The 15,151-nt window shown below is 38.0% G+C and overlaps 1 protein-coding gene across 1 annotated transcript in view; it reads left to right on the top strand.

The window, feature by feature from the left end:
• Window positions 1–6,539: 6,539 nt before the first annotated feature.
• The window catches only part of LOC577005 (dynein assembly factor with WDR repeat domains 1), a 29,678-nt gene continuing 21,066 nt past the window's right edge, over window positions 6,540–15,151 (top strand). The window contains exons 1-3 of the mRNA XM_030981979.1: window positions 6,540–6,685; window positions 11,768–11,840; window positions 13,866–14,010. Of these exons, the coding sequence (XP_030837839.1) occupies window positions 6,646–6,685; window positions 11,768–11,840; window positions 13,866–14,010 (258 nt within the window). The 5' untranslated portion in view covers window positions 6,540–6,645. The remainder of the gene's footprint in view (window positions 6,686–11,767; window positions 11,841–13,865; window positions 14,011–15,151) is intronic.

Here is a 15,151-nt window from a genome sequence, read left to right on the forward strand (position 1 = left end):
TAGGTATATATTATATACCGATAGCAATATGTGCTATTTCTGCCTTGAAAGGGTTGATTATTGAATCATTAAACTACTGGTTCTCGGTAGGCAATATCCTTGAGGCTAGTTCAGATGTATATATAACGCAGCAAAACCACAGGTCTTGTTTATGATGACATAAAGTGTTCTACACGTTTACCACACCACATCTAAACGAGTCTTTAAAGAGAAGGTTGAGTTCTGGGAAGAGGTGAAAAATAATTTATGAGCGTTATTATTGTTATTATGCAAGGGTGGAAGAAGATCAGATAAAACATTTTCCCTAAAAAGCATGGCTCTTCACATGCCTTCATATTCAAAATATGGCATGTAACATCGTAAAAACCGGGACGGATTTTTAAGCCACGTGTTCGTGTAGTCCCATATACATCCTTCTGTGTACAGTGCTTGTAACTTTACCAAGACTTAGCCAAATTTCTTATCATTTTGATGATTCTGGAACCTTGCAATACACATGCTTCTATGCTAGATGATCAACCTTTTCTGATTGATTCCACACCGTTTCTTTCACAATGCAATCGCATGACCAGAACTCAACTTTATCTTTAACGTATTGTTCATTGCAAACATCATTTATCGTTTTAGATAGAGGTGATGTGCTGTATTAAGAGACCAAGTCAATGTATAGTTTATACTTTATTCATCTTCTGGTCTAGGAATAAGTCCAAGGACCTGGACCTAGACAACGTCTTGTCTCCAAATCTTTGTCTTAAATTTGAGGTTTAGGCTTCATGATTGTGTGTACATAGCAATTTGCAGCTGTTGATGTACAGAGAACACTGCAGAATACGGTGTTAATTTATATTGTTTTTGCTATGTATATTGTATGTTGTCTATGTCTGTGGAAGGTCAATTTCTCTCTGTTTTCCATTTGAATTACCATATTTGTTTGTATTTGATTTGCTTTAATAGTGTTTAAATCAAGATTGAAGCTTAAAGCTTTATATATTTTCAGTTTCCAGGCTAGAAATACATGAAAAACACTGACATGTAATGTTCATATATATTTAAAATAGGTAAATGAATAGATCAAAATACTTCTCCAAAATCATGTTTAGAGGAAAAGAATTTCATAGATGATGAATCTAAAATAAATTTTAAGAAAAAAGCTGAATAGTGCATTAACAGAAAACACATGTCCATAAATGTCCACTAATAGAACATAGTACAGCATAGTTTTGATAAAGCCCTTAGAGTAGTTTGTATTAAAGCGTATCTGCCATAGTTTACAGGAGGGATTAGACTGCCCTGCAAGGTCACTGGACAGGTGGTTATCTCATCAACTCAGCTCTCAGTTAACATAAGAAAAAGAGGATAATGGGGGACCAATGGTCACCGATTAGGCATTGTTTGTTATATAGAGGGCGCAAGTAGCTACAAGTAGTGCAGTGGGCCTTTAAGCGTTGTGTATATCTAGATTTTTATTGATCATAGAGATCTATTTTTGTTACACTGTACCTCCCTCCTCACTTTCTTTCTCTCTCTTTCTCTTTCTCTCTCTTTCTCTTTCTCTCTCTTTCTCTTTCTCTCTCTCTCTCTCTTTCTCTCTCTTTCTCTTTCTCTTTCTCTTTCTCTTTGTTTCTCTCTTTTCCCCCTCTCTCTCTATATCATTCTACCTGTCCTTTTTACTTCCACTGACATTGCCACCCCCTCCTCTCTTCTCTACATGCATTATATAGTTGTGTAAATATACAAGTATTATGGTTTGCAAGAACAATCGATTTGTAATTCACTGCCAATTTGTAGAGAGTAAAAACTTGATATTCACAGGAACACTTTTTCTGGCCCTTATAAACCCATGTATCAAGCCTCGTTCAGATATCACATGGAAAAACTGTGACTATTTTTAATGATGACGTAAATAATACTGATAATAATAATTTGTTCTTTCATAGCGCATTTCATGTCTGTTGACAAAAAAATGAAGAGAGTAAACAGATGCATATATATAAAGCAATTAAAAGTGTAATACCCTCCAAATTTCTGTATCTTATAAAACAGAGCTCAGTGTATATGCACAGGACCTTTGTTGCATGCAGTTGCCATTAACAAAAAATATGGTGGTTCTTGGGGAAAACTTCTGTCAGCAGGACCAGATCAGTGTCGTGTGTTTGTAGAAGAAGAAGTAGCTCGTTTTGTTTGATATTGAAAATACAATCATTCCAAATGAAGGTTTTAGTGGATTTTGGTTTCCCCATATAGGAGTAAAAAAAGGAGTTTTAAAAAAAATGATAGAATTAACCAAATCCATATTTTCATAATAATTAGGCTCAATACATGGACCGCCTATGGCAGTGAGAGAATTTAGTTGTCATTAGGTTGAGTGATTTAAAGGTCAAATGTTAAATATTTATTATTGTATCTTACTGATAATTACAAGAGTAAAATTATCGCTGATGTTGATCATCAATACCAAGCCAGAGTTCATCTAAATTTAGCTTTAAATACAGCCAGAGCCTTGTTCAGCTTTGCAACGGTAAACCGCTCATTTTGTTTAATTATATTTTTCATTTTTAGATGATGTAAATATAGTAATACCTTTCACATTACTCTATCTTATTATACAAAGCTGAGTGTATACCTATAGAACCTATTTTGCGTGCACTTGCCATTTATTTACATGTTACAAACACTGCAGCTTTATGTTTTTGTTTTTTGTTTTTTTACCCTGTCATATCTGAACGAGTCTTAAAAGGTTAAAAAGCTTTTATTATTTTCAAAGTAAATACACTTTGGTGCTCTCTAAGATGTAATAAAATATGAAAACAGAAACACTGTTTTTTCTTCATTCCAACTGGTTTTATTGAGTTGAAGTCTAATTCATTTTCCAATAAATAGACGTAGGCATACATGTAGTTTAACAATGGCACCTCAGGTCTACAGTTATCACTATTTTATTTCTTTTTGTTTCCTCCTACCACTCTAGAAAGTTTCAAATTTTCTCAATGAAGGGGTTGCTACGTCAGGCATTGCCTATAATAGGTTTTACCATAGTGTATTTAAGAGAGGTAGTTGCAACACGTGCACACATCTGCGATCAAATTTCAATTCAGAGAGCTCCTAATAGTTCTTTCCCAAATAAAATCCCCAGGGACAGGAACTATTTGGCACTTCATGAATTGACATTTTATCGCGTATGTGTGCGTGTGTCGCAACTATCTATCTCATTGATATGGGTTTACATATGGCAACGGAAGATGATGACATGAGCAAGTACATGTGTGTATGTCTAAGCCTATGCTTACTAGGCTAGTCCTTTCTACAATATATATGCAGAACAAAGAGAATAAGAGATACATACATACATACGACATTTAAATTTAGCTTGAACTTCCAATGATATTTCGACATGTATGATATTGATGGAAAATCCAACAACTCCATTTCTCAGGAATTCAAAAAGCAAAAAAACGAAAAGCATTAGGGCCCTTTTTAGGTACCACTATATGCTGTTGAAAGAAAAAATGGGGAAACAGCAAAACCTCTGTCAAATCTGACCATCCTCACCATGGAAACCTAACAAACGAAAACAGATATCAGATTGCTTGTTTACGCTATTTGTTACAATTTTCATTTAATCAATTTATTTTTTTAATTCAATTATTTTCTTCTTTTTTCCTTCTTTTTTTTTGGGGGGGGGGGGGGAGGGGTGAGGGGGCTGCTCAAACTGAGAAATATGATCGAGGGCCCCGCCAATGTAAAGCCTCAACCTATTTGTATAGTTATTTATCCTTTTTGATATTAATTAATGCCCCTATTTCTTTCTTTTTTTTTGCAAAATACTTCGTGGTGAAACATTAGGGGGAATGGTTGACTATACCTCTTTGTAATTAATTTCTCTCTATCGTGCATTTAACATAAACAAAATAAAGAGAGCCGACAGTACATCTTTGCACTAACCGTTTGCCTCTTCTTCTTTTTTCTATTAAAAAAAAAGTAATCATAAACGTGACTTATTAAAGGGAATTTCGCTTGGTGAATATCACTGATAGTGAACTTAAGGAACTACAAACGGGCTAAACCAAATGTCAAATTTAAAAGCAAGTTAATCTGGCTTACTTCCGGTAGTACGCAAACTGCTGAGTGAAGAAAAGGAGCTCGAAAAGTGACGTTTGCCATAGTACATGAACACATGATTCTTTTCTCTTGACATATCCAGAGGCGACGCTCCCAGGGGGGGGGGGGGGGACAGTGACCCAACTTTTGCAAGTAGGCCTATCCCAAAAGTGCCGCTTTTACGTCGGAAAGTGCCCCTTTTCTTCAGATAAGTTCCCCCATTTCTTTCCAAATAAATACTAGTTTCACATTATTATAAGAGCCCCTTACCACCCTCTGATAGGTGCCCTCTTGTTGTTTACACATGCCCTTTTTCATCTTTGGTTAGTTCCCCTTTATTTCAGGTTCGAGAAGTGCCCCTTTTTACCTTTGATAATGCTTTTTTCCCTTTTTAAAAAAGTTTTACACATGCTCCTTTCCTTTTCTAATAAATGTCATTTCCCTTCTGATAAATCCCTTTCCTTTCTCCATAACATGTTCCCCTATTTTAAAACGACTACGAGTAAGGTCTACACTCGCTCGTCTTTATATTTAGTATAAGGTCTTTTCAGACTTCAGTAGCGGATCCAGTAATATCTTACCGGGGGAGGGGGGGGGCACACAATCACATGGGGTGAAATATATCAAAAACGATGGAGCGAAGCGAGAGAGCGAGGCGTCAGCGGCGAGGGAGCGGGGCGACCGAGCGGGGGTGGGTGAGGAAGAGGATCGATCAGAACACCCTCCTATAGAGGCCTAGAGTAAAGCATTTGCAATTTTAGCCGGAACCACATTAAGCGCATTTTCAGGCACTTCCTGGAGTAATATGGCGTAAATTTGATTTCTCCTACCCCTTCCAATTAAGAGTAGGGATCTTTTGCAATTTGAGAACCACATTCGGTGCATTAATGTCCACCGGCACTTCCTGAAAAAAACCGAAGCCTTCTGATTGGTTAGAAGTTAGAGAAAACGTCGCGAGACGTTGTATATGCTTTGTTGCTGCACAATGCACAAAGACGGTGGTCTAGTATAGTACTTGCAAAATGATCTCGAGTGTATAAACGGTATTGTTATCAGGGGCGTCGCTAGACCTTTTTCAGTAGGGGGGGGGGGAGGTGTAGAGGCCACCGATTACCGACAAAAGTATGCCAATGTCCCAATGTCTAAAAAATATATTATATTATATTATATTTGATACTTCATTAAATTATTAGAGAGAGAAGACGATGCGTTGTACCGTTCTCGACTCTCAATCCTTGTCTGAATGAAGTTTCCCCCCTTTCCGCGCAAAGCGCGGAAGCTTTGACGTTATATTAATCCTTGTCTGAATTCATTTTTCGAACATCCCGCGAAGCGGGACCCCATTTTATGGACACTGAAAAATTGCGTCCCCCACCCTTTTCACAGTAAAAAAAAACACATCTTCTTATAATATTCTTTTCCCTTCTCATTATTTTCCTTTCCCCCCTTCTTTTCTTTCCTCCGTCTTTCCCCCTTTCTTCCTTTCCGCCTTTTCTCTCCTCTCTCTCTTTTCCCCTTTCTTCCTTTCCCCTCCTTTTCTCTTCTCCCCTTTTCTTTCCTCCCTCTTTTCTTCTTCTTTTCTCTTCCCTTTTCTTTCTTTTTACCCTCCTTTTTTTTTTACCGGGGGGTCGTGTGCCCCCTGTGCCCCCTGAATCCGCCACTGACGTATTAAGTTTATTCAATATTTTTTAGTCCGAATGCTCATACGGGATAGACTGAAGTTTTGGGGAAGTTATTATGAGTGACACTAGAGTGAGATGCAGTGATACAGATTGGTGTGAAATGTGCAGGGGGTGGGGGGGGGGGGGAGGGTGGGGGGGGGGGGGGGGGTGATATAATATATGGAGAGAAAGCCGGAAAGAGACAAGCGAAACTCCATAAATCAAATAAAGTCAGGTAACTATAATAAGAAACTCGATCCAACTAGCGCTAGCCGCTATCCATTGTTTTGTTTCATATCAAAATTATATTTGCTGATGAATTAGGGAAGGGATATAAAGCACAATATGTCAATAGACTTCTTGCTCAAAAGAGTGAAATGTGGAGCTATGAAGGCGGGGGAGAGGGGCATGCACTTATCAACATCTCCCATATATGCCTCTGAATGCAGAAGGCATAGCCTAGGCCCAAAGGCCTAGTGATTCTTGCACAGTATTATTGGGTTTGGCAAATTAATCTTCTTCTTTTTTTTAAAGCGGATAGGAACATGGCCGCCTGATAATCAAAAACATTATATTAACAAGATAAACAAGAACATTAACAAATTAATGATATACTAGTATCCCTTTTAGAGTTTCAGTAAAGTAATCCGCGTGCTTCACCCACTTCTAATGAATTCTAAGATCTATTTCTATATACCAATGCCTTTCCGAGTCTGATTTTACTCGGCAATTTGGCAAATTGTTACTTTATATTTTCGAGGATACCGTACCCTAACATTTTACTGATATGATTTGCATTGCATTGGCGCCGTATCACCAGGGACGCAAATTAGACGGTCAATACTTCCAAATAAATTGATAATTTTATCTACAGCCACCCGAAATCATGCGTCTTAAAAGATTCTTGCTTCGTTACTACCCACCAGGTAATGTACCTTTGTTTTGGGGGTTATTTTGTAACCATTTTAAACTGTATATGACCATTTTTGCAGGCATCATCTCTTTCCCTTTCCATGTTTGTCAGGGTGAGTGTGTGTGTGACTTGTTCGTGAGCTGAGAGAGCTAGCGCGCGGTAGAGCTAGAGGGGAGGCGTTATTTTTTTATGCGGCACAGATTGGGGCTTTTTTTAAAAGGGGTCTTGATTTACAGACTAATACTGGTCGTGTGCGTACTAGACAGTATAAGTAGTAGAGGTCTCTTTTTAATAGTGTTACATTTAATCCACTACCGCATGGAAAATTATTACATCAACAATTAAAATCAAATTGGAAATCTGAAGAGGAGGCAGCACGTCAATAAGGAGAACATCACAATAATTAGTCAATAAAACTTAACTAATAGTTCGCGATGGATATACAAACTTCTTCGCAGCGCTAATGCGCTAGCTATAAACATGACTAGTCTCACGTACGTGCAGACACTATTCAGAAGGGAAAGAACGTACTTCCCATAGGTTTAACACGCGCCATGCCCCAATCTGTGCCGCATAAAAAAATAACGCAGAGGGGAGCCACAGACAGTGCTGCTAGTGCTAGTGTCAATGTGTGTCAATGTCATGTCAGTGCAGTTATCACCTGGTTATGTGCATGTGTACATGTGTGTCTCAGTAATTGGCAAATTGAATAATATTTGATATGCTATTAGTATTATGCAATGTATTTTAAAGGGATTTTACCATGCATTCAACAGACCAGCCAAAAACTGCCACCGGCCGAAAAATCCCTCCTTTATTTAATTAGGGTGTCTGATCGCGCACCCAATGTTGTGTTCTATTCTAAATTAAATCCTTCCCATAGAGATTGCACGCATCCCTATGCAGTCTACGTGCATTGCGCGATCATGCAAAATTGGTCAATGATTTCTTGAACAAATTGAAATCAAACCTTTATTGCTTGTGATCCTGAAGGTGAAACTCAATACATGAGGTGTCATAATGAAAGAGCAGGTTTTTCTCCATATTCCTCAAAGGGGCACACCCCAAAAATTACAAAAATATCTTGGTCAAAACAGCGATTGAAATGTTGTTTGCATCCTAGCTCCAAAATTGTCCACTTTCCTGAAGCGTGCCCCCGGGCTTATGTCCGGCTAGACGTAAGGAAAATGCACTTATTTTTTCGCTAGCCCCAAGAAATCACTCGCAATAACAACAGTTTAAAAATACCCTTTCCCCTTTTTGTTGGATCAGCTAATTAGGGAGGTGTGCGCTCCGCTCAGTCCAAACCATGGTAACATCGCATAACATCTGCACATAAATATGCATTTAAACCGCGTATGAATATCTGGTGAATGAAACCCCAAAAGCGAATGCACGTTTAACTTATAGTAGGGTGTCTGATCGCGCACCCGATGTTGTGTGCTAAAATTCTTCCCATAGAGATTACACGCATCCCTATGCAGTCTACGTGCATTGCGCGACCATGCAAAAAAAGTCAATTTTTTTTTTTCAATTCGAGATTCAAACCTTTATCTGTTGTGATCCTGAAGGTGATAATCAATAAATGAGGTGTCATATGAAAGAGCAGGTAAATTCCAATATTTCTAAAGGGGCGTAGCCCCCGAAATTCTAAAAATATCTTGGTCAAAACAGCAATTGAAACATTGTGTCCTGGCTAACTCTGAGGTTTGTCACTTTTGAGATATGACGCCCCGATCGATAAGTAGTCCCAGTCCTAAGGAACAATTCTATGTGCTTATATTTTCGCTAGCCCCCAGGGATCACAACTGATAACAGTTTAAAAATACCCTTCTCGCTATTTGGTGGATCAGCTAATTAGGGGGCGTGCGCTCCGCTCAGTCCAAACCATGGTTACATCGCGTAACATCTCCGCGCACGAACGAAACCCCAAATTCAAGTATGGGTGGCCATTCGCGGCATAGAACCCGGAAGTGAATACACGTTATAGTCAATGGCAATATCGCGGAGATATCTCCGCGATATTGCCATTGACTATAACGTGCATTCACTTCCGGGTTTATTGTGCGACGAACGCCAACCATACTAGTCAATGGCACATGTCGCGGAGACAGCGTAGCTCAAGCTGCAAGTCGCGGATTGGCTTAGCAGCATGCGTACGATATGCATACGCTTGCATATCGCGCGATACAGCTGTTTGGCTAAATTTAGCAAAACAACATCACTCTGCGTAGACGTCTTTTTCGTCGATTTTGACCAAAATGATATGAATATACCAGCGTTTTGAAGGGGCTGTAACTTTTGATAGAAACATCGGTGAGACTTGAAATTTGAAATGTATTATTCTGATAACATCTTTTATTCAAATATCAAACAAAAATGGTGAAAAACGATCCCAAATTGAAAATTGAAAAATCGTTCAGACACCCTAGTTATAGTCAATGGAGGTATCGCGTAGACAACGCATACAGCTTAATAGCAACATGCATACGCATGCATATTGTGCGATGGTGCTGTTTGGCTAATTTAAGCAAAACAACATAACTCTGCGTTTACGTCTTTTTCGTCGAGTCTGACCAAAATGCTATGAATATTGCAGAGTCTAGTAGGAACTGTATCTTTTGATAGAAATATTGGTGAGTCTTGAAAAATCGTCCAGACACCCTACTTTAATACTCTACTTGAAATAGTTGACCAGTGAATGATGAATGCAATTCAATTTTTCTGCTTTCTCAAACTCATAATCTGATGATTTTACTGTCACCAGAATGTCAGATAATTGCCTAAAGAAGTCTAATTGACCTGTTTGCTTCACACAAAAACAGTCATTCGAGTCAGCTAGTGCATTGCGATATATTGTGTGAAATGCTTTGGTGATTTTCTTTTTGCCAAATCGTGCTAACTGCCAAATAAACTAGGTAGGCCAGGGCAAACTCAGCATTACAAGGCCAAGACTAGCCAGTTTCACAACATTGAGGGCGTGCTTCGTGAGTGCATTTTGAGACCAAAAGCTGTGACCCACAATATCAAACATTATATAAGACTGAATTGCAATGTTATAAATGGAAAATTAAGTGTGATGATGTAGTTAAATTTTCCAAAAAACTTATACTCAACCTGTCAAATAATCAGAAAAATTCAAATTAAAGGCGACATGTATGATCCCGTTTGTTTTTATCGGCTCGCAAACATTTGAAGTTAGCCTTATTAGGCCAATCCTTCCGCGGCAGCCATCTATTTCCATACTGTACAACAGTAATCCTAAAAACTGAATTTTGATTCATTTGCAAACAATTACAGCTAAAAGCTGTTATTATTCTTGTAAACTTGGTTCACATGCAACATTGAACTATAATTTTTTTTTAAAAGGTCATTTTGGGGAAAAAGTCAAACAATTTAAATTGAAACTGGCAGCTATTCGCCCAATTTGTACATTCTGCTAATTTTTTTGTTCATTGTTTGTTGCATTTATAACTTCACCTTGGGTTACAACATGACAGTGGTTGACCCATCATTTTAGAGTATTTCCAGCACTTCCAGACTGAACAAAAATTTATATGAAACTGCCTATTAAACAAGACAGAGGTTTCCAGAGTTGAAATGTTACTTCATATCCAAGTGGGGGGGGGGGGGGGGGGGGGGGGGGGGGGGGGGCATGATCATTTATGGAATTGTAATGGTGTTTAAAAGATACCTTATTTTGTGGATCTCTAAATTAAAGAACATTCCCCACCCCCCCCCCCCAAAAAAAAAAAAAAAAAAAAAAAAAAAAAAAACAGTTACAAAGTGTGCTCTAAATATAGTACAAATTCACCAAAGTACACATGTGCATGTACCGGTACCCTATTTTTCATGGAATTTGCCTTGTGTTCTAGAACACTTCTTTGTGGAAGATTGATATGAAAGTTGTTGTTCTTAAATTACCTCTTTTTTTTCAAATGTGTGTGGGTTACTCTTATTCAATGAACTTTAAGTGAACCTTGATTGATGATACCCACTGTACCTCTTCCAGTAAGCAAAGGCGCTGTCCTGGAGAGGGCGACGTTGTTCATTATTTAAGAGTGCTGTTTAACACCTGGTGCAGGGTAGTCCATAAGGGGTTGAAGATGTATCAGCTACAGGTTCATACTCATTCTCAACCAAAAATATTCATGAAATATTAGACATAAACATAAAAGAAAATAAAATGCTTCAAAATTTGGATCATATTGCACCTGAGTACATCTACATTAAAGGTTATACAAAGTTTTGGGAAATTTTGAAAATTGGGTGGATAGTGATTCTTTACAATTTTGATATATTTGGATGCCCCTGTGGATGTATTAAAAGCACTAGAAAATTTAGCCCCTAAAACAATTCTGCTTTCGAGAAAAATTGAATATAAAAATTTACCGGTGCTCCCGGTAAATTTTGATAAATTTCAAATAGCGCCTACGGCCATACAATGGTAGCTACGACCATGAAAATCTCAGAATACGTAATTGTAAGCTGTAATTTCCAAACGGGAATAGCTAATCGGTCGACTTTAGTCAAGAAACATTGTTTTATAGCTTAATTAATATATTGACCTTGAGAGGGAGCTACATGTATACAGCATAAAGAGTTTATTATTTACAATTTCATAACTTCAGACTAGATTTCAACCGCGACAACGATCACTGAATATTTTAGGATTGCAAATGCTTCCAATATGTTCATTTGAACCAAATTTATGACCCCCCCCCCCCCCCACAAAACTTTGTACTACCTTTAAGAACCTTAGAACCCTCAAAGCAAGCCATGGAACCCAGGCACAAGGGACTTGCTTTACATACATGTACATCATTTCATGCTCCTTCCAACTTCCAATTTTGACATGTATGTATTTATGTTTGTGAACCACCCTGTGCCTCTGCTTACAACATATTGGCTGGGGCGGGGGTGGCGGTTGCATCATTCATCTAATGATAGGTTCGGCCCGCCTACAAGGATCATTAATGTGGCTCGAGGGGAGTTAACATCCCGATCTTTAGTTAGGAGAATGCTCTATATTGCTTGTGATGAGAAACTGTACTTTTTGTTTTTATGTTCTTTCTTGTTCTGTGTTTGATTGCAGGTATCATCTTGGAGTATGAACAGTCTCAAATGCTGAAAACTAAATCTATAGATCTCTTAGACCTCAAAGCGGAGTAAGTTCTTTCTCTCTTTTTTCTTTTTATTTGTTAAAATTTGTTTTTGTCCATACACAATCCTGACACAATGAATGTTATGAAGCAGAATTATCAGTTTCAGAAAGTGATAGTAAAAATGGGTATTCTTTCAAAAGTTTGTAAGCACTTTACTTTACATCATTAAAGGGATCGTTTAACAATGTTAAATCTTAGATAATGTACACGGCCCTCCATGTTCAGTGTCTGTGATATGGTGTAATATTGAAGCCCTAAAAAAAAAAAAAAAATCGCATTTCAAAATGATCAAGGAGTGCCTCAAAAAAGTAAAAAAATCTTTGAGTGACCGGTTTTACCATACTCGTTTTCCCAAATAGACTGTAAATTTGTAATCCCAATCATAAATATCTTGATAATCAGACATGCGTTGGCTTGTGAAAGTCATGGAGTTCCTGACTGACCTAAAGGTTTATAATTATCATTGCAGCATGAGCTAAATCCTGGATTTTGTTTCAGAATCTGAGACAAAGTTACCGGATCCCTTTGATTAAAAAAAACGTTTACATGTAAACAAATATAATATGGTGTGAAATATTTACATGCGTCCTTTTAGGTACAGGTAAACTGCATGGAATATGGGTGGTGAAGTGAGCGTGGAATGAGTTGATTCACTTTGATGAGCTCATTAATGGTGAATGGAATGGGATCACATGCTAGTTTCAGCCTGCATGGGCCTAAACATGCATGTATGTGGGGAAAAAGTTCACATGTACCATAAATCTCTGTGTATAAGGCGCACTTTTTTGCCGCCGAAAAAAATTGAAAGTTGGGGGTGCGTCTTATACACAGGTACAAATATTTTTAAATATTTTTTTAAAGTTTCGATTTATGCCCGGCGCTATGCCTGGCAATGTCTCCCAGCTCAGTATTCTGTGTGTTGACTCACCACTCGGAAACTACAGCAACACTCACATTTGTCTGTCATCTTGGTTTGAAATTAATCTAATAGATCTCAATATGTAGTTTATGATAATAATTCCTCAAATTTTTCTTTTATTACAAGGTTCTATCCTAGGTACTCCTAGGATCTTACACATTCTTCTAAAAACGACATTGTTACTATTATTTGTGACAAGTTCACAAGCACAAATTGGCGCCTTCAACTGCACCTCGATGTTAAATGAAAGTCCTTCCCGCGCGGGTTTTCGGCAACAAAACAACAACAACAACAACAAAAAACAAAAAACTTTTTTTTTTTTTGCCCCCAAAATAGGGGTGCGCCTTATACACAGAGATTTACGGTACATACAAAGCATGTTAATCAGTGAATACTGTGACTCCATTTTTTTAAAACATTCTTTTTGGGGAAGAATGTTTGTTACATGATATAATACTGGCATGTTTCAACCAATTTTAAAAATGAATTTGGAAAACGTAATGAGATTGCATCATTGCAGGGCTGTTGTTGTTATTGGTTATATTTATGGCGTTCAGTCAAATTTGACTATTTACGACTAGTCTAGTTCTTTAGTCGTGTCGAGGTAGTCGAGTTGTAATAATTCCTAGCTTGGAAACTCTGTGCGTCTATGCTTTGCTGGTCCACTGCTGGGGAATGTATCGTCCCGGCCAACTCTTTTACTTACATTTTATAGCGAGCTTATTAATCCTGCGAATCTAGGCTACTCAGAAACACAGCGTACTCCTAAAGCATGACGTCACTTGAGTTTCATTATTTTGGCCGATGTCGTTCTGTCAAGAACGAGCAAAGACACTGTTAAACTTTTTTTTTTTAAACATTACTAAAACAAATAAAACAGAAGCATGCACTGGAAAATAATCATATCATTCCCTGGGGAAATGTTAGGAATGAGATTGCAAGGCCCTCAGATGGAACAGTATTTATACTGATGAGGCTACGTTGGGCAAACTAGACATATTATTATTATTATTATTATTATTGTAATGTTACAATAATTATATTAAAATATCTTAATTAGTTGTTGAAATTGCAATTTGTCCATGTTGTGGTTTTGATGTGTATTTCAGGAGTGACATTGATCCAATATTAGATGAGATTGTTCGTAAGGAACCTCTGGTCACACCAAACAGGACAGACCAAGTGAGACAACTGATAGAGAGATTACAAGAGAAACTTGCCAAACCTGATGACCATAAGTTCTTCCTTTTCAAGGTAAATGAATTTCATCGTTTTTCTTTTTTCATATTCTTCAGATACACAGGTACTGTACATGTAGCTAAGCCATATTGTGTTTGTGGTGTTGATGGTGATGGTGGTGGTGGTTGTGATAGTGGGGGTGGTAGGGTGGTGGTTGTGGTAGTGGTGGTGGCCCAGGGGGGTCACTCCAAACATGACTGGCTACGCGGTACGCACCCGCGTCCAGAAAAAGCGACGAAAGGGTGTCTTTTTCAGCTATACGGCGCGTCAACGTTTTCCTTAAAAAGGGTCGTTTTTCAAGCACTGATCGCACAAAAAAAAAAGGTACATTTTCAGATTCACAGATTCAGCGTCGTCTACGTTTTCCTTAAAAAGGGGTGTTTTTCAAGCACTGATAGCATAAAAATCCCCTTTCAGGATCACAGGTTTCGACGTTTACTTTAAAAAGGGTCATTTCAGAAAAGGTTTTGTACGCCATTAGGGTCCATTTTAGATGTTGATGGACATGGGTGGGTAGCATTTGTGTATGAGAGTGACCCCCCCCCCCCCCCCCCCCCCCCCTGGGAGAAGTGGTAGGAGTGGTGGTGGTGATGGTGACAATGGCGGTTGTGATAGTAGTTGTGATAGTAGTTGTGATGGTGGTAGTGGTTGTGTTAGTATTTCAGTCAGTGTCAAATTATGAAAAAAACCTTGATTGCATTCCAACAGTTAGTTTTATGTTTTTTTTTGTGATATTGATAGCAAGCTAAGTGAATGCATATGAATGCATGCAATAACACTTGTACATCTGGCTCTGTGCATTAACTCAACAGGAAACGGTACTTTTGCTTTTATTTCGCATGAAAATTATGTCAAAGTAGAGTGCACACTGACGTTGGTAAAGTCTAAGACTTGACTGTAACAATCTTACATGGATACTAGGTAATGATGTTATATTTTTTATCAATAGGCTGATTTGGTCAGCCGCATTTAAGGACCACCTCCTTTCTGGCTGCTACCAGCCTTAGCAATTTTCTTTGTATTATTCATGTTTGTACCGGTAAATTGATTCTGTGTATTTCTGTGTTTATCTATGTTAGTAATTGTAATTGTGTGAAACTTTGTATACTGCTTTTGTTTTACCCTGTATGTTCTTTATTGCTTTGCAAAATAAACT

Source organism: Strongylocentrotus purpuratus, unplaced genomic scaffold (genome assembly GCF_000002235.5).
Source record: "Strongylocentrotus purpuratus isolate Spur 01 unplaced genomic scaffold, Spur_5.0 spur5_scaffold_12, whole genome shotgun sequence".
Lineage (NCBI taxonomy): Eukaryota > Metazoa > Echinodermata > Echinoidea > Camarodonta > Strongylocentrotidae > Strongylocentrotus > Strongylocentrotus purpuratus.